Raw genomic sequence first — 18,484 nt, 5'->3', positions numbered from 1 at the left:
CAAAGCTTTCCCACTGCTCTTCCTCACTTGGCTCTCTATTGAAGGCATTAGTACTTGGAGGTAAAGTGCTGGCCTGTAGGAATTCCTATCTCAGCTCTGTTTCTCCTGTGAAGAAGCCCCTTGAAGGCAAGGGAGCTGATAGCCTCATTATTCACACCTCCCCCTCCTCAGCTTCAGCCAGGTGCTCTTCAGGGCAGGGCACGTGAGCAGCCCTGGGGCTAGAAGCCGGTTCCTCTGCATTCCAGGGTGAGTGTCTGGGTAGAGGGTGTGCCTGCCTCAGTCTCCTTGGAGGAGGCCCCTGAAGGGCTGGGAAAAATCCTACCCAGAGCCCCAGGCTCTCCTGCCAACCTTGGCCCAGTGCAGGAGACCCTGGACATTAACCCTGTCTCCTAGGCACCCAGTAGTTTCAGAGATAAGGAAGATGAGAAGCAGATTCTCAGAGATGGACTTGCTTAGTCCTCTGGCTATTGAGTTAAAAAACAAGGTTTCTCTGGAGGTGGAATCACGTTTTGTTTGAGTAACCATTTCACCCATCAGGGCTGAGCATGGCCATAACCGCCTGGGGTTGTGTTAATGAAGGAGGTGGGGAGGAGCGAGACACATTTTAGATGCATAAAAAACTAGTTCTGGAAGAGATCTTAGGGATTATTAAATCCAGACAACCTCATATTTACAGATGGAGGAAATTGAAGTGCAGAATCCAAGTGTCTGTCACATAGTTGCAGGCTCTAGAATGCAAGTCCCCTCTCTGCTCCTCACCACCCTGTGTTAGGGTCTTGAGGTTGGGTCTATAGGACAGAGTCTTGTTGTGTTTAGGGACTCACTCTGTCTACAGTGAGGCAAGAGCTTCAGCCATGGAGCTGAATGAGAGGTCTCTGGAGCCAGAAGACAATTTTTTTTTCTGGTGGCTGGCCAGTACTACATATGGTGCAGGGAAAGCATGAGGGGTTTGGTATCCAGCACATCTGGATTTGAATCTTAGCCCCAGCACTTAAGTAACTTCATGTGACCAGGCCAAGCCATTCAACCCTCAGAGCTGCAATTTTCTCACCTATAAAATGGGGATAACTCTGCATTCTTTACAGGATTTTTTTGTGTGAGGATTAAATGAGAGGCTATATTAAAAGGTGCTTGGTAAAATAGTGAACTAATACTACGCGTTCCGTTTTCTTTTTCGAATGGCATGACTCAGGCAGTCAGGCTTCTGACCACTAGAGGGCAGCAGACCAGTACCAGAAAAACTGGGCGAGTGATCCAGAGATTCTACGGGAACCAGAGAGGAATAAACACGTCCATGAGGATTCCAGCACCTCCAGCTGCACCTAGTCAGGGAGGGCTCCATCAGGCGCTGAGGGAAGAACTTTTAAGTAGAGCCAGGTCTCTCCAGGAGTGGCTATAGCAACTTTGACGCTTGGATGGGGTCCAAGCTGGCAAAGTGCCAAGACCTTGCCAACAAAGTAGATGCCAGCAAATGGGCCCTATGGCCAGGCTGGCAGTCTTGGCCATGACCCATAGCCCGTGTTGCCCCTGGGCCATGACCCATACTGCCTAGTGTTGAGCCTGAAGATCCTCCCATCCGTGCCCAGAATCCTAGGTGTTGTGGGAAAAATCCCTAAACCTCAGTAACTTTTCTCCCTACTAGGTCCCTTTTGTCCCCAAATCTCTGGACATTTAGGGGCAACAGCCATTCTGACCTAGTTCAGCCAGGGGTTCAGGTTCCCCCACTTGCCCTTCCTTCCTAGCCCATCCCTGGCCTGGCTCCCGGGAGGAATTTCCCAAGCCAGAGGGCGGTCGAAAGCACAAATGCCCACCCCGGCGACGTTCCCGCCACCTGCCCAGGCCAGTGCCCTGTGCCCAACCCCAGAGGGTGCGGGATGACAGATTCTGACAATCATTAAACCAGCCCGGCCTGATTTCCCAGCACCGCCTGCCAGGATCCAGGCCAAGTGGCACAGAATATGCAAATCACCTGGGGCCTAGAGCTCAGTCTAAAGGCCAGGAAATCCCCTCCATCCAATGAGCCACCAGCTCAGGTTACCGCCGAGGACACACTATAAAGGCCTGGGTGTGGGGAGGAGCTCCTGCAAGGCTCTATTTAGGGCGGGGTAGGGGATCCGGCTGGCCAGACACCTTAGCGCACCTGGCGGAGCTTCTTTCCGCCTGGATTTCTCTTCTGCCTGCTGCCTCTTAAGTCCACCTGCCTGCCACGTCCGTACTCCGCCATCAGGTAGGACCTCCACCTGTTGTGTTCCCTAGCCAGAACCTTGGGAAACTGGGGAGGGGGCTAGTGGATTTGCAATTCTGAACTGGCCCACTCCAGTCCAGAATCTCCAAGCAGGAGTATAGGGCAAGGGAGGGGTGGGGGGTTGGGGGAAGCTGTATGAGGGTCAGGGAGCGGAGAGATTGTCTCTGGGAGGGATAGGGTGGCTGTGACTCTGCCATTCCGGCTCAAGGACTCGGGATCCAAGAATGCAGTCCTAGCAGGAGGGTCTTGTGACCCCACTTTGCTCTGAGATCTGGAGCTCCTCTTTAAAATGGGGTGTCCGCAGAGACTTAACTTTCCTGCCCCTTGGGACTACTCTGGCCCAGGTGGGCCAGAGCAGCATACCTGAGAGTGTAAGGGAAGGACCCTGGCCCACTCACCAACCTGGTCCCCTCTCCCCAGGTAGCCTCATGGCTGCAACCTGTGAGATCAGCAACGTTTTCAGCAACTACTTCAGTGCCATGTACAGCTCAGAGGACCCCACCCTGGCCTCTGTTCCCCCTCCTCCCACCTTTGGGGCCGATGACTTGGTGCTGACCCTGACCAACCCCCAGGTGTCACTGGAGGGCACAGGTGGGTCTCACAGGATGGGATGGGGTGCATTTAGGGGGAGGAGATGGACCCATCTAAGAACCTGTTAGATAAATTTGGGAATGGATGGCGAAGGGGATCTCCAAGCTAGTTCCAGGGCTGGGATAACTGAGGAGACTAAATGGCTGAGAGGACTGACAGTCTCGGAGGTACCAGGACTGGGTGTTATGAATATCACCTCCTGCCCTTTTTCCTAGGAGGGCTCTCTGCAGGGCAAGGTGGGAATACATGCCAGAAATGGGGCTGGGATGGTCTGCGCTGACCCTGTCGCTGTGCTTGGTCCCTTGCAGAGAAGGCCAGCTGGTTGGGGGAGCAGCCCCAGTTCTGGTCAAAGGCCCAGGTTCTGGACTGGATCAGCTACCAGGTGGAGAAGAACAAGTATGATGCCAGCTCCATCGACTTCTCGAGGTGTGACATGGACGGGGCCACTCTCTGCAGCTGTGCCCTGGAGGAGCTGCGACTGGTCTTTGGTCCTCTGGGGGACCAACTTCATGCCCAGCTGCGGGACCTCAGTGAGTCGGGCCACTGGGAACCCTGGGTTGGAGTGGGGGAGAATCGGCTCCTCATCCTGAGCTGAGTTTAGCCTGGCCGTGGGAGGGGCTCAAGGGCACAGCCGGGGGGGGGGGGGGGGGGGGGGGGGGGGGGAGCCCCGGTAGGTGGGGAAGGGGAGTGTGACCCCTCCTTCCTCTCTCATCAGCTTCCAGCTCTTCTGACGAGCTCAGCTGGATCATTGAGCTGCTGGAGAAGGACGGCATGGCCTTCCAGGAAGCCCTAGGAGACCCAGGCCCCTTTGGTGAGAGCCCATTTCTCCCTCCTTCCCCAGCCTGTCCTTGTCCCATCTCTACCCCTCCCCAGAGTGCTAGAGATGACTCCTCTCCCAGACTTCTTCCTTTCCCAACAGAGCAGGTCATCAGACCTCTGAGTAGCCTTACCTGTCCTTGCCCAGTCCCCTGAGCCCTCTCTGAGCCTTCACCTCCTCTTCCCAGACCAGGGAAGCCCCTTCGCCCAGGAGTTGGTGGACGATGGCCGGCAGGCCAGCCCATACTACCCCGGCAGCTATGGCACAGGAGCCCCCTCCCCTGGCAGCTCCGATGTCTCCACTGCAGGTGAGATCCTTGTCTGGGCCACAACCCCCATCTCCTCCAAGTACCCCTAAGCCCCTGGTTCCCAGCACTGGACTGGGCCTTCTGGCAGGAACAGGAGCTGCTGTACAGCATGTCCTGAGAGTCTGCAGCCCCATTCAGCAGAGGGTGACCTGAGGGGACTTACTCTGACCCCACCCCCAGGGACCGGGACTTCTCAGAGCTCCCACTCCTCAGACTCCGGTGGAAGCGATGTGGACCTGGACCCCACTGACAGCAAGCTCTTTCCCAGAGGTCAGTTGAAGGTGGCTCTGGCCCCAAGGGGGTGTCCCATTCAGCAGTACCCAGGGGGCCCAGTTCTTCCCCTCGTCCCTTCTCTCTTCCATGGGGTTTTCCTATAGAAGGGCTATTCCCCCTAAATACACCTGCATGCCCTCTCTTGACCTGCTCCCTCTGCAATAGATGGCTTTCCTGACTACAAGAAGGGGAAAGGGGATCCTAAGCATGGGAAACGGAAACGGGGCCGACCCCGGAAGCTGAGCAAAGAGTACTGGGAGTGTCTGGAGGGCAAGAAGAGCAAGCATGGTGAGCTCCTGGGGTCTGCAGGCCAGCGTACCTGCGGGCAGGCGGGGCAGGAGGAGGCCTTCCTGCTGAGCTGCAGGCATTCTTTCCCCTTACTTCTCTGGTCCCTCACATAGCCACCCTCCCTCCCTTTATAATGGCTGTGCACAGTGGGGAGCGCTCCATGGTACTGGTCACCACCTAATTGCAGAGCCTGGCTTGGTGGTCCTGGAGAGCAGGGGAAACCATGGCTCCTGGAGGGAGGCCGCGTGGGACTAGAGTCCAGGTTTCCTGCCTACCTCCTCCAGTTTTCTCCGTACTTAGCCACTGTCCTACCTGCTGCAACACCCTTGATGGTGTGAGGAGGCAGCTGCTGTGTCTTTAGGTAGAGAAAAGTGCCTCTGGGGCAGCCCCTCCAGCCACCAAGTCATTCTGTCCCCATTGCCTCAGGCACTGTGTGCTACAGCCACTGAGAACTGCGGGGACATTGCCCTGAAGGTCTTCCTTGCTGCTTTGCTTTCTATCACTTGCTGTGCACGCATCAGGCCTGGTTTGCCCCTTGTCCTCAGGGGGGGTATTCTCCCAGGAAGCTGTCCCCTCACCCCCCAGGCTGAGGCCAGCTCTCTGACCCCTGTACTTGTCAAGCTCTTACCACCTGTTGTTGTGTTTGCTTTCCCCATGGCCCCCACTAAACTGGGAGCCAGACATTTGATCAATACTTGCGTGAGGAGAACATCTGTGCCTGGTGAGATAGGTCCGGTCCGCCTGGGACTCCCACCAAACAGGAGGGGCAAGGAGGGAAGCAGCCAGTACACCGGGCACAGGGCCGCGGAGGGTGTCTAGCGGGGCCTCCACGCGGCTGGCCTTGGGATGGGCAGGGCTTTGGGTAAAGGGGACAACCCGGACCACTGACTGATGGAATCTGGCCTTGTAGCCCCCAGAGGCACCCACTTGTGGGAGTTTATCCGGGACATCCTCATCCACCCAGAGCTCAACGAGGGCCTCATGAAGTGGGAGAACAGGCACGAGGGCGTCTTCAAGTTCCTGCGCTCCGAGGCTGTGGCCCAGCTGTGGGGCCAAAAGAAAAAGAACAGCAACATGACCTACGAGAAGCTGAGCCGGGCCATGAGGTGAGCTGGTGGCTGGGAACCAGCTGGCCACAGGGGGACCTGTTGATCCTGACAGGGAACAGGGGTGGCTGTTTGTGTCCCGCTGCACTCTCTCCAACCACTACCCAGCTTCATGCGACAAGCTTGAGTCCTGCAGAGTGAGTGAGGACGGTAGCAGTGTCTGCCTGCTTCATAAATGACACAGTAACACGAGAGGGTATTAGCCTGGCACACAGCAAATGCAGTAAACTTCAGCTAACAGCAGCGGTTCTTTGTCTACTTGCAAGATTTGTCCTAGGAAAGGCACTTGGAGAGTGGTAACCAGAGCATGAGCCGTGCCCATGCCCAGGCCTGGCTCTCCCCCTATTGAAGCAATTAAGCTGCTTGGCCTTGGGCCTCAGTTTCCTCCTACGTACAACAAGGATGGACTAGATCATTTCTAAGGTCCCTTCCAGCCCTAAGCCAGCCCAGGACACAGCCATAAGATACAGAGAAGCAAGGGCAGAACCAGGTACCCTGCACATAATTACAGGCTGGTGTGGTGACAGAACAAAGACTGCTTGTCCTTGCAGGTGGGAAGGAGAGAGAGCCTCAGCTTAGACTGGAAATCAGTGGGGATAGGTCACCTGGTGGTAACTCTGGGCCAGATGGGATGGGAGGCGGTGGCAGTCCAGGTCATGTTTTCTGCCTGAGCACCTCTGACCAGCCTTCTTTCTACCCAGGTACTACTACAAACGGGAGATCCTAGAACGGGTGGATGGCCGGCGGCTCGTCTACAAGTTTGGAAAAAATTCGAGCGGCTGGAAGGAGGAAGAGGTTGTCGAGAGTCGGAAATGAGGAATTTAGCAGGACCCGGGACCAAACTCATGGACTCTGGGAGGACAGACAGGCCAGATGGCCCCCTCTGTTTGGACATACTCCCTGCTGAGATGGAGAGAAGCTGAAGTTCTGGGATATTGTTGGCCATTGTCCTGGGAGTCGGGGCCTATGGCCTTTCCTCTCTGCCCTCCTCTTGGAATTACAAGCCCTGGGGTTTGAAGCGACTCATCCGCTGACTCTAGCTGCAGTGCATCTCCTTTCATCTGGCGCCTCCTCAGACCCAATCCCAGATACCAGCTGCAGACGACACCCTCCTGCAGATGCCTGGACTGAGCCAAGGAGGCCAGGAGAGGCCCCAGGGGAGCACCGAGACAGAGGATGGGGTCCCCCAGCACCTTCTTTCTGGACTGGCTCATGCCACCTCCCTGCTCAGTGCTTGGACTCTATGGGCAAGGGTCAGAGCACTCCCTAATTTATGTACTATAAGTACGTCAGATGTACATAGAGATCTATTTTTTCTAAGACGTTCCCCTCCCTCCTCCTTTCCTAACGAGCACTGGTGGCCAGACTGACTGTTCCTAGGCCTCGCTGGGCCAGTGAGGGGCAGGGTGGATGCCAGAACCCTCAGGATGGGGCTCCTGGCTCCTTTATCCTGTCAATGGAGGCAGAGACCTCCAATAAAGTGCCTTCTAGGCTTTTTCTAACCTTTGTCGCAGCTGCCTGTGTACTGAAATGTGGGCCTCTGGATTGGATGAGGTCATGGGGTTGGGGGAGGGGAGGACAGGGGGTCTCCCGGGCCGAGGGCAGAGGAGAGTAGATATGAACTGCTGCAGGAGGGTTGGGCTTACAGACAAGTTGGCTGAAGGCTGGGAGGAGAGCAAAGAAAATGGGCAAGGCCGTTCACGACTAAGAAAATTTACAAGACTTCAGGCAAGCAAGGGCGTGGGTGGAGGAAGCTGTCTTGCTGCCACAGCATGTGCTCGGTGACCTTGGCATAGTCTGTCCTCTTTGGGGCTTTTGCCTCCTTTAAGGCTGGGGTTTGAACCTGATATTTTCTTTTCTTTTGGCGGTTGGCCAGTAAGGGGATCCAAACCCTTGACCCTGTTGTAACACTGTGCTCTCTCACCAGCTGAGCAACTGGCCAGCCCTGATGTTTTCTAAGAAGTCTGGATGTGTTTGCATTCGAGCCAAGTTGGCTGTAAACTAAATATCTGTAACAAGAATCCTAGCTTTGATGTCTGACATGAAATCAGAGACAGGATCTTGTGAAGGGAAAAAAAGCAAAACAAAATGGAGATGAGCACTTGGTAGGGAAGAATGGAGGAAGAAATTGACCTTTGTTGACATCTAGTCTTATACCAGCTACAGTGCGAGGCGCAAATTTGCCTCATTTAATCCTTTCCCAAGCAGAGAGAAGATGTATCGTTCCCATTTTACAGATGCAGAAAGTGGGGCTGGCTCAACAGGTATACCTTGGCTCTATGCTTCAGCCTTTCCTGCGATCTTCTGGTCTAGAGCTCTTCTGACTTAACCCTCAGCAGACTCCAGACTGTTATTCTGTTTCCACAGCAATAATGTGTCTTAGTTTTGGAGAGGACATCTTCTTGGTGGGAGATGTATGTAGGGTTGCTTATGAAGAATACCTTCCACGTGGAAAGTTCCTTTAATCTGAGGCTTCGGATTCCTTACAGCAAGTTAAAAACCCATTTTTTAAGTTTGAAATACTGCTCTAGTGTCTTGGAAATACTAAATTATTCACAGAAGAGATGTGGGTAAAGAAGGGATCCTAGAAAAACGAAAGGTTGCACGTGCATGCGTACATGTGCCCGTGTGCACGTGTGTGTGTGTGTGTGTGTGTGCCTGTGAATGGGGCTTGCTCTGGAGAAACAAGGAACAGTGGAAAGTAAGTGGGGACGTTGGTTGAAAGAAACAGTGGGTCATGAAAAAACCTAGAATCCTCTGGAGCCATTCTGGGAAAAGTTTTTCTTACATTTCCCTTCTGTAGTGTGAGCAAGTTAGCCAAAGAGGGTAGTGGGCAAGGACACAGGTTTAGCCTCAGACAGACCTGGCTCTCATGCTGACCAGGCCACTTAGCTGGGGACCCTTTGGAACTACTTACCCTGATGGTGATCTCATTTCTTGAGAATTAATATGCACTAGGCACTGTGCTAATTTATTCACCCACATTATCTTGGGGGTCCTTACACCCTGAAGAGAGGTTACCCAGTGTTCCTGGAGTCACCTAGCCAAGAAGTGGGGATGAGCCTTTGGAACCTGGGACACATTTGTGCGTTACACCTCCCTCGGTCCTCAGTTTCTTCAGCTTTGAAAAGGAGATCCTAGCAGTGAGGCACGCAGTAGAGGGTATGTGTTGGGCAGAGGGCCGGGAATGTGGGGCCAAGCCCCTTATCCTCTGCCAAAGGGCTGGAGAGGCAGCCGCAGGCCGCCCTGCGCACTGACCTTCGTCCTGCCGTTTCCAGTTTATGAGACACTTTCCTCATCCCATTATCTCTTTGGATCTGCCCCACAACCCTGAGGAGACTCAGTGTCCCCATTTCACCGATGAGGGTAGGGGCCGGCCCAAGATCACCCACCAGGTGAGAACGGGGACCAGAAGCCAGCACTCCTGCCCCATGCTGCGGCTCTGTGTGGGCACCTGGCAGGTGGCCTCTGCTGGGAGGACACCTGCCGCAGAGCCTGGAAGAAGGCAGCCCCGGGGAGGGGAGGCGGGGCCCTCCTCTCGTCCCACAGGGATGTGTTTCTTACTCAAGGCGTCTTTCTCCCCAGCGTTGCTGTCCACCCCCCATACCTCAGAATCTCAGCACACACCCCAGGCTGGCCTTTCTCAGCCACCTCCCTTAGCCACTGCCAGTCACTCTTACTGCCGACTCTCCAGCCCAGGGGCCTCTGAATGGACTCCCACCCAGAGACAGGCCCTGTCTCTCTCCGCCAGGGTTTGTGTTCCCCTTGTGTGTGCCCTGGGCTGGGGGGTGGGGGTGGGGAGGAGGCCACTGGACTGGGCTGTTTGTACCCTTCCCTGAGCTGCTGGTCACCTCTTATCTGCTTCTGTGGGATGGGGTGTGTTGCCGTGCAGGTCAAAGGGAGGTCACCCCTCCTGTGTTTGGGTGTGCCTGAGGGAGGGGCTTGGCTTGTGGCCTCCCCTGGGACAGTTCCTGGATTCCACCCCCCCACCCCCGCCCGCAGGTCAGAGGAAATCTAGCTTCTCAGACCCTCCTTGGTGAAGTAGGTAAAGAGGTCGCATTTTTTATCAGGGGGCTCATTTCAACCTGCTCTTTCCTTCTGATTATCTGTTTACACATCTCTCTGCCTTAATGGGTTGTGAGCGCCTCTGGGCTGGTGCCGGGGATTACTCAGCGCCTTGCTCAGTGCCTGGCACAGAGAAGGTGCTTGATAAATATGGGGACTCTCCCTGCCCCGGACACCACCTCCCCCCACCCACACCACACACACTTGTACACACATACACCACACTCACACACCACAAACAACACACTCACATACACACCACACACACTCGTACACACCCATGTACGCCGCACTCCCACACAGATGCACAAACACACACCCACATGCACTCGCGAGAACTGCCGACACCACGCACTGGCGCACTCATGGACTGGCACACTCACGCACTGGCGCACTCACATACTGGCGCACTCACGCACTGGCGCACTCATGCACTGGCACACTCACGCACTGGCGCACTCATGCACTGGCACACTCACGCACTGGCGCACTCACGGACTGGCACACTCACGCACTGGCGCACTCACATACTGGCACACTCACGCACTGGCGCACTCACATACTGGCACACTCACGCACTGGCGCACTCACTGGCACACTCACGCACTGGCACACTCACGCACTGGTGCACTCACTCACTGGCACACTTACGCACTGGCACACTCATGCAGACCACCCACACCCCGCCGTGGTTTGCACTCCCGGCTCCCTCTGCCTCAGCCTTGTGTTCACACTGCTTGCCCATCGTGTCTTGACCTTTTGGTTACGATCAACTGTACACTGCTCACCACTCCTCCCTCTAGGGCACAACTGGCATTTCCTGACCTCCCTTCTGCCCTTCCACCCCACCAGGTGGGTTCAGCCCTTCCCTCCAGTTAGGACAGACTACATAATTTGCAGAGCTCCATGCAAAGTGAAGACGTGGGCTCATGTTAAACAATTATTAAAAATTTCAAAGTGGTGACAGCAGAGTGGAGCATTAAGCCAAGCGTGGTGCTTGGTCCTCTAGGCGCAGGGCCTGCCTGTAGAGGACTGCTCAGGTCACACGCCCGAGGAGCCAGCCCTGCCTCTCCATCTCGCTGGCCTGTTAAGAGCTCCACTGAACCACCTGCTCGCCTTCTACTACAGATGTGTTTGCAGCACTCACCAAAAAATGAATAAAAGTTGCCAGCTTTTTAAAATCAGAAAAATTGTCTCAGAAAAAACTGAATTTGTGGCCTCTCAAAAAAATCAGATCTGGAGCTGGCTGGTTAATTCAGTTGGTTAGAGCATGATGCTGATAACGCCAAGGTCCAGGGATTGATCCCGGTACCAGCCAGCTGCCCTCCACAAAATAAAAATAAAAATCAGATCTGGCTGAGCTGAGTCAGCTTTCCCAATGGACCACAATCTGCAGAAAGAAAGGTCAGGCAGAACCCTATACACAAGGGTTTACCACCTTGCCACCACGTAGAATCTGTGTGTGGCCCCAGAGGCGCTGAGTTTCTAAGCCCTGGTTGAAAACATCTGTGCGTGCCCCACCCACTACTCCCAGACTGGGAGCACATTTTGTACCCCCGCTACCTGGCAAAACGATGGCTTGTTGAGGATGTCAATAAGTTGATGGATGACAGGGCAGTGGGAGCAGTCACGCCCATGGATACGGAGACCCAGCAAGCCCTTTCTACTGCGAGGGCCTGGCGTGGAGACCAGAGCACTCTGGTACTGGGAAGTATCACATTTTCTTACCTCCAAGACCATTTTTAGCCCAGTTTGGGGCATGGTATTTCATGGGCCCTCATGCCCACTGAAGTATCTCTGCATGACTTTCTGGGCTGGGCATGGCTGCTTAACCTAGACTGCCCAAAGGTGCCACCACTGCCCAGCAGTCTTGTCCTATGCATATACCTCTCTTCCTACTGAGGGAGGAGAGGGCAGAACCTTGTCTACACTACAGCTCTTCATATATTTCTCTCCCTAACTCATCTCTTTTCAGGAAGAACAAGTGCCTTAAATTAGTCCCTATATCATAACACTTACCAGTGATTTGTTAAACAGAGCACTAGACCTAGAAGAAAAACCCTCATTTCATAGATGAGGAAACTGAGGCTCAGAAAAGGAAGGTAACTTGCTCAAAGTCATACAGCATGCTGATACAGAGCCTGAGCTTAATCTTGACAGCTGAACTCTTACTGAGCATCTGCTAGGTGCCAGACAATGTGTCAAGTTATTGCTTCACACACATCCTTCATTCATTCTCTCAGTGTTCATTGACTGCTGTGTGTCTGGCTCTGGGTTGGGTGCAGGGGACCCAGGAGGGAAGAGGGCACCCAGGGAGAATAGAGGGCCTCAGTTAGAGCCTGAGAAATTCCAAAGACATCTACATAAACCTTCCAAAAAGTCTGCAAGATAGAGGATGAGCACCTCATTTTACAGATGGGAAAACTGAGGCTTCAGAGAGGTTAAGAAAAGGCTCAGGTTTTCAGAGCTTGTAAGTTTAGGAAACCAGAACTGGAACCCTGGCTTCCCGACCCTCTTTCCTCAACCCCACCGCTGATACTGCTTTGAGAGGTGCCAAGCAACCCGAATGTCTCGATGCTGCGTACGTGCCTGAAATCCCCGCATTGGCTGGGCAGTTTGAGAGGTGCCCTGTGACTTACAGACATGCCTGGGGTGGGAGGTGGATTCAAACCGTGTTGCTTTCCACAGACTCCTTGATCCTGTGGGAAGGATGGGGAGTGAGTTTTCAGTTCTTGAGACCCTCATGGTGGCCGTCCCTTGGGAGTGTTGCCATTCTTGTCCTACACCCCTACTGCTCCCTCTTCTCCCCCTCCCCCGACTCCTACGTGCAGGGCCGGGCTGGGGGAGCAGCAGCAGCAATTAGCCCAGCTCAGCCACCCGTTACTGGAACCTACATGTCAACTCTGGAGCTGATCCAGGAAACCACGCCCAGTGTCCTTCATGACTCAGTCTCACCTGCCCACCTCCACACCTGCCAACTTTAGTGACCCAGGTCACAACACCGAGGGGAAAGTACCAGCACCCTTTAGCTTATCCTCATCCACCCCATGTGTCTGCAAGGCAAGCTGGGATTTAAAGTCTGTGCATCACGGGCTTGGTTCCCTGGCTGATTTCTAGCAGAGAAGAAGGAATGCTGTGGCAGGGCAATGCTGAAGTGCAGAAAACTGTAATCTCTATGGAGAACACAGACAGATGCATCTTCCCTGTCATTGTTTGAAATGAGAGCAGCTTAAGACCCTGGGAGATTCTACTTTTCATATATCAAATTGTCAAAAAGAATGCTCCTAATGTCTACAGCTGGTGAGGGTGTGGAGAAACTCAAACCTGACATAAACTGCTGGTCAGGGTGTGAGTTGGGAGATGCTTTCTGAAAAACAATTTGACAATTGTTTAAAAGCCTTAAAAATCACGCTGTGTGTTTCTGGCTCTCTGGTGGGTGCAGGAGACCCAATAGGGAAAAGTGTCCCTATCTTTTTACACAGCAATTCATGTCTAAGAATTCTTCCAAAGGAAATTAGGTAAGTGCACAAAGATACAGGTACAAGGATGCTCATCATGGTGATGCTGTAATTGCAGACAAGAGGTAGCAACTTAGGTGTCAATAAAAGAGAATTGGTGAAATAAACTGTAATGGAGACATTTATTCAAGTACGAGGCAGCCATGAAAGCGTTGCCGTGGGGTTGTATTTACTGACGTGTAGAGTTGTCCATAATACACTATTAAGTGAAAAAAAGAGTGGGTTTGCCCTTATTTTGTATAGAATGATCTCAATTTTCTACAATGTTAGTGGTAATCTTTGGGTGGTATCATGGAAATATTTTTATGTTTTCTAAAAAAAATTAGATTGAGTATATACTGCTATAAAAAAATTAAGCTATTTTCCATTTTGAAAAAAAAAAAAACTTAGGCATCAATGAGATTAGAAAAATCTTCCAGGGTCTGTTACTTACCTGTCTACAGCACTTATTTAAATGTCTCCAGAGGTGTTTCTTTCTTTCTTTCACTCAGAGACAGGAACTATTCTTTTCAATTTGGTAAGAAAAATTTGGCTCTGAAAGATTAGGACTTTGTCCAAAAATTCACAGCAAAATGAAGGGTTTTTTTTGTTTGTTTTTGTTTTTTTGGCGGCTGGTTGATAAGGGGATCTTAACCCTTGAACTTGGTTTTATAACACTGCACTCTAACCAACTGAGCTCATGGGCCAACCCAATATTCTTTATCTCCATGTTATGGTTTGAATGTTTATTCCCTCTCAAACTCATGTTGAAACTTAATCTCCAGTGGAACAGTATTAAGAGATGAGGCCTTTAAGAGGTGATTGGGTGGTCATGGGGCTGTGCCCTGATGAATGGATTTGCGGTTAATAGATTAATGGGTTATCATGGGAGTGGGTTAGTTATCATGAGAGTGGGTCTGTTATAAAAGCCAGTTTGGTTCTCAGTGCACCACTCTTGCCATATGATGCTCTGTACAGTCTCAGGGCTCTGCAGAGTCCCTACCAGCAAGAACGCCCTCACCAAGGCTGGCATGTGGCTCACTCAGGAGAGTGTGGGGCTGATAACACCAAGGCCACAGGTTTGGATCCCTATATAGGCATGGCCAGTTAGCTCACTGGGTGCATGGTGCTGACAATGCCAAGTCAGGAGTTAAGATACCATTGCTGGTTATCTTTTTTGTAAAAAAAAAAAAAAAAAAAAAAAAAAGAACACCCTCACCAGATGCAGTCCCTCAACCTTGGACTTCCCAGCCTCCAGAACTGTGAGAAATAAATTTCTTTTCTTTATGAATTACCCCGTTTCAGGTATTTAGTTGTAGCAACAGAAGACGGACTATGACACTCAGCAACTATGTTTTTTATTTCCAGCATTCCCATTTCACTCATAGTTTTCATCTCTCTGCTGAAATTACCCATCTGTTCCTGCATGTTGTCTACCTTTTCCACTACAGCCTTTAACATTTGGGTTTTCTGTGAGTCCAGTTCCAGTGGTTATTTTGTTTCTGGACAGTGGGATATTTTTTTTCTTTGATTTCTTTTGTATCTCATAATTTTTGACTAAGAAATCTTAAGTAGAATAGGAGAGATGGAGATAAATAGTACTTACAGCTGGAAATGGGTATGCCTCTTTTGCAAAGCCGTGTGTGTGTGTGTGTGTGTGTGTGTGTGTGTGTGTGTGTGTAAAGGGTTGGGTCAATCTGATCAGGAGTTACCGTCCACATACCATTGCCTTCATATTCCTCTAGCATTATCTTGTGCTTGGTGCTGGGTTTTTATTTTTTATTTATTTATATTTTTTATTAGCATATTCATTGTTACAAATCATACTTATTCTTTTTGCCCCTTATCCAATCTCTCTTCTCCCCCCTCCCCCTGCCCCAGGTTTTCTCAGTGCTCCTGCTGTACCCTAAGCTTTCTGACTTCCCTGTGCACCTGTCACAGAAGAGGTCTCTTGCCATTCTCTCTCCCCTCCCCCAGGGGTAGACTGCTGTTGCTTGTCACTTGGTGCTTACTGGCCTGGTGGGGCAGAGTATGAGTTCAGAGCGTTCTGTTGTCCTGGTCCAGGCATGCAGGCAGACCCTGTGGGCCTGGATCTCAGCGGTAGAAATTTTTCAATGATTCTGTCCCTCCTTCCTGTGGCAGCCAAACTCAGCCTTGTGTCTACATCAGGTCTTGTGTGGGGAAGTTTCCTGCCTGTCCTCCAGCAGTTGAAGACCTGTAGTGCAGGATTTCTCAACCTTGGTACTATTGACATTCTGGGCTGCAGAATTCTTTGTTGTAGGGGGCTGTCCTGGCCACTGTATGATGTTTAGCGACATCCCTGGCCTCTACCCTCCAGAGGCCCATAGCACACCCCCTACCCCAGTTGTGACAACCAAAAATGTCTCTAGACATTGCTAAATGTCCCCTGGGGGGCAAAGTTCCCACCTCCAGAATCACTGCTTTAACATAATCTTGGGTGTGGGACTGTTTCCTGTCCCTCTCACAGAGGTGGAAGGTTTTTCTTTTACCCTTAGCCTCCTGCAAGGGGCTCTTCACCTGTGCCTTTGGGGCAACAGAATTTGCTGCCTGTCCCCCAGCTTAAGGTTTTTGTCTCTTTCTCCTCCTCCTCCTCCTCTTCCTCTCCTGGGAGAAGGGTCCAGGTGGGGCTCATGCCTCTTTCTCAGCAGCAGCCGCCCCCTCCTCCAGACTGCACCACTGAGGGAGGCTCCCTCCGGTCAGTCCCTTCTGCCTCTGCTCTTCCTCCTGACCCTCTGTGGAGGTCTGTGGACAAGAGTCCCTTTGGATGTCAGCTCCCAAAGGACTCTATTTGAGCCCTCACCCAGCCTTTAGCAATTTGTTAAAAATATTAGTAAAATCTTACCACCTGCTGGCACCACGCAGGTGTCTCTTGCTCCCTTGCTCTGTCTTACCCAGTCTTATAGTGAGTCTGTTCCCACACCCCATCTCTCCTTGCAGGGGCCTGTCTTCCCTTGGGTTCTAGGATACTGGGTTGCTCTGTGACCCCAGCTCTCTGATTGTTCAAGAAAAGCTGTAATTTTGTAGTTTTTCTGACTTTTGTTATTAGGGTGAGAGTAACAGTTTTGCAGCTTTCTATATCCTGAGTGGAAACCTCTGTTCATCCCTTATCGGTAATGAGCGTCACCACCTATCACATGCTGTGCGTTTTGGTTCTTTTTTTAGGTTCTAGACTTCTTCAATAGTCTTAAGAAAAATAAAAAATCCTTTTCCCATCCCTACTCCAAAATGCACATATGCACATAATTTTGCCTATCAATAAATCCTCCCCTAGATGCCCAAGAACATCTCTTTTCAGAGCTTAAGATAAATTAACTCCCTCTACTTTATTAAAAATTAAAGAAATGTACATTTAAACAACGAGATACTGTTTTTCTCTTATTGTATTGAGAACGTTAAAAAAAGTTTGATAACATGTTGGATTGGCTTAGGAATGAGGGTAAAAATAACTATTCTGCCATATTTTCTATAGGTAAGTAAACTGGAACAGCCTCTTTGGAGGGCTTCTAAATTCATTTATTTATTTATTTTGCTATTATTATTATTTTTTAAAGATGACCAGTAAAGGGATCCTAACCCTTGACTTGGTGTTGTCGGCACCACGCTCTCCCAAGCAAGCAAACCGGCCATCCCTATATAGGGATCTGAACCCGTGGCCTTGGTGTTATCAGCATCACACACTCCCGAGTGAGCCGCGGGCCGGCCCTGGAGGGCTTCAAAATTTAAATGCTCGTACCCATTAACACTGCCATTTAATTTCTAGTGATTTAGCCTCCAGATATACTTTCATATTGGTTCAAGGATAATCTTTGCAGTACTTTCTTTTTTTTTTTTTTTTTGTCTTTTTCGTGACCGGCACTCAGCCAGTGAGTGCACCGGCCATTCCTATATAGGATCCGAACCCACGGCGGGAGCGTCGCCGCGCTGCCAGCGCAGCACGCTACCAAGTGCGCCACGGGCTCGGCCCTGCAGTACTTTCTGGAAAATAATAAAATACTTGTCAAAGGACAAAATTACAACAAATTTAAAGATCTCAGTTGGCTTTATTGCAGTTCTAGAATCAGGCAGCTCGTCATTATGTAAAACAAGTGTTCCAATGAGCTGAGCAGAATAGGTTGGTTTTATAGACAAAGGAGGCTGAACAAAGCAGAGACAGTTACTTTGTAAGGTGGGGGCAGGGAGACAGAACAGTAGAAAAATAACTATTTAATATCAGGTTACCTCAGGCTATCCTTTTTGTGTAAGGATTAAAGCACAGAGAACTTCATTATCACTCCTATTAAATCTGTCTAGTTTGGGAAATTGGCTATTATTTCTCTCTCCTGATTTCTGGGAAGGTCAGATCACCACCTGGCTTGGATATGTTGACATGGAACTCAGCAAGGGTGACTCCATTTTGATTTTGAGTCTAGTGTGTTGGGGCCTAGTGCAGGAGCTTAGTCCAAAACAATGACCTCTTGTAATTTTACTTAACATACTGGAAACAAATAAAAAAAGAAGTCACCTTATCGGATTGTTATTATGTGCCAGATGTTGTTAGTATTTTACATGTACAAACTCTGAATCTTCATAACCCCTTTTTGAAGTGGGTCTATATCATTCCAATTTTATTGATTAGAAAACCAAGTCACAACGAACTTTGGTTAATTGCTCAAGATATCACAATTCGTAAGCTGTGAAGTCAGTACTCAAACTCAGTATTTAAAGCACAATGTCTAAATGTTTGCTAACAGAGAAGCGGTTAAATAAATTATGGCGCATTAAAAAGAATGAGGTGGCTCTGCAGGAACTTCTGTGACCAGTCTCCAAAACTGATGAAGTGGAAAAAGCTGATGTAAAATAGTGTGTATACTTTTCTCTGTGTGTGTTTGTGAGAGAGAGAGACAGACAGAATCTCTGAAAGGACACAAAAGAAACTGGTAACCTGTGCCACTTTGGGAATGGGAGTGGCCGTCAGAGTGGGTGAGAAGGAGATTTTTTATAATGTAACCAATGATACTATTTGATTTTTTTTAACCATATGTAAGTATTTCTTTTAAAATGCTCTTAGCATATTTTTAAGCACAGTATCTCATTAACCGCGCAATAATCATATGAGGTAGGAATTATGATCTCCAATTCACAATTGGGTAAATTGAGATTTCATAAAGTGACATGAATGTCGTTCATGATATACTGTTAAGTGAAGGAGGCAGATGAGAAAAGAGCATGCACAATATGTCTCAATTTTGATTTTAAAATGTAGACATAGCTAAGGGTATGTGTATGCATAGAAAA

At 50.5% G+C, this 18,484-nt stretch overlaps 1 protein-coding gene across 3 annotated transcripts; it reads left to right on the top strand.

The window, feature by feature from the left end:
• Positions 1–1,169: 1,169 nt before the first annotated feature.
• Positions 1,170–7,129, top strand: ELF3 (E74 like ETS transcription factor 3). 3 transcript variants are annotated; one of them, XM_063114520.1, is made up of 9 exons: positions 1,170–2,227; positions 2,670–2,836; positions 3,145–3,366; positions 3,552–3,647; positions 3,841–3,960; positions 4,141–4,230; positions 4,399–4,521; positions 5,432–5,627; positions 6,329–7,129. In XM_063114520.1, the coding sequence occupies exons 2-9, from the start codon at positions 2,674–2,676 to the stop codon at positions 6,441–6,443; spliced, it is 1,125 nt and encodes a 374-aa protein (XP_062970590.1). In that variant the 5' UTR covers positions 1,170–2,227; positions 2,670–2,673; the 3' UTR covers positions 6,444–7,129. The 3 variants fall into 3 exon arrangements, with proteins under 3 accessions (XP_062970590.1, XP_062970587.1, XP_062970589.1); XM_063114517.1 differs by having other exon boundaries at positions 2,666–2,836; XM_063114519.1 differs by lacking the exon at positions 1,170–2,227 and having other exon boundaries at positions 2,457–2,836.
• Positions 7,130–18,484: the final 11,355 nt, after the last annotated feature.

Source organism: Cynocephalus volans, chromosome 11 (assembly GCF_027409185.1).
Source record: "Cynocephalus volans isolate mCynVol1 chromosome 11, mCynVol1.pri, whole genome shotgun sequence".
NCBI classification, from domain to species: Eukaryota; Metazoa; Chordata; class Mammalia; order Dermoptera; family Cynocephalidae; genus Cynocephalus; species Cynocephalus volans.
The sequence above is the reverse complement of the archived record's forward strand: the minus strand, read 5'-3'. Positions and strand labels throughout refer to the sequence as shown.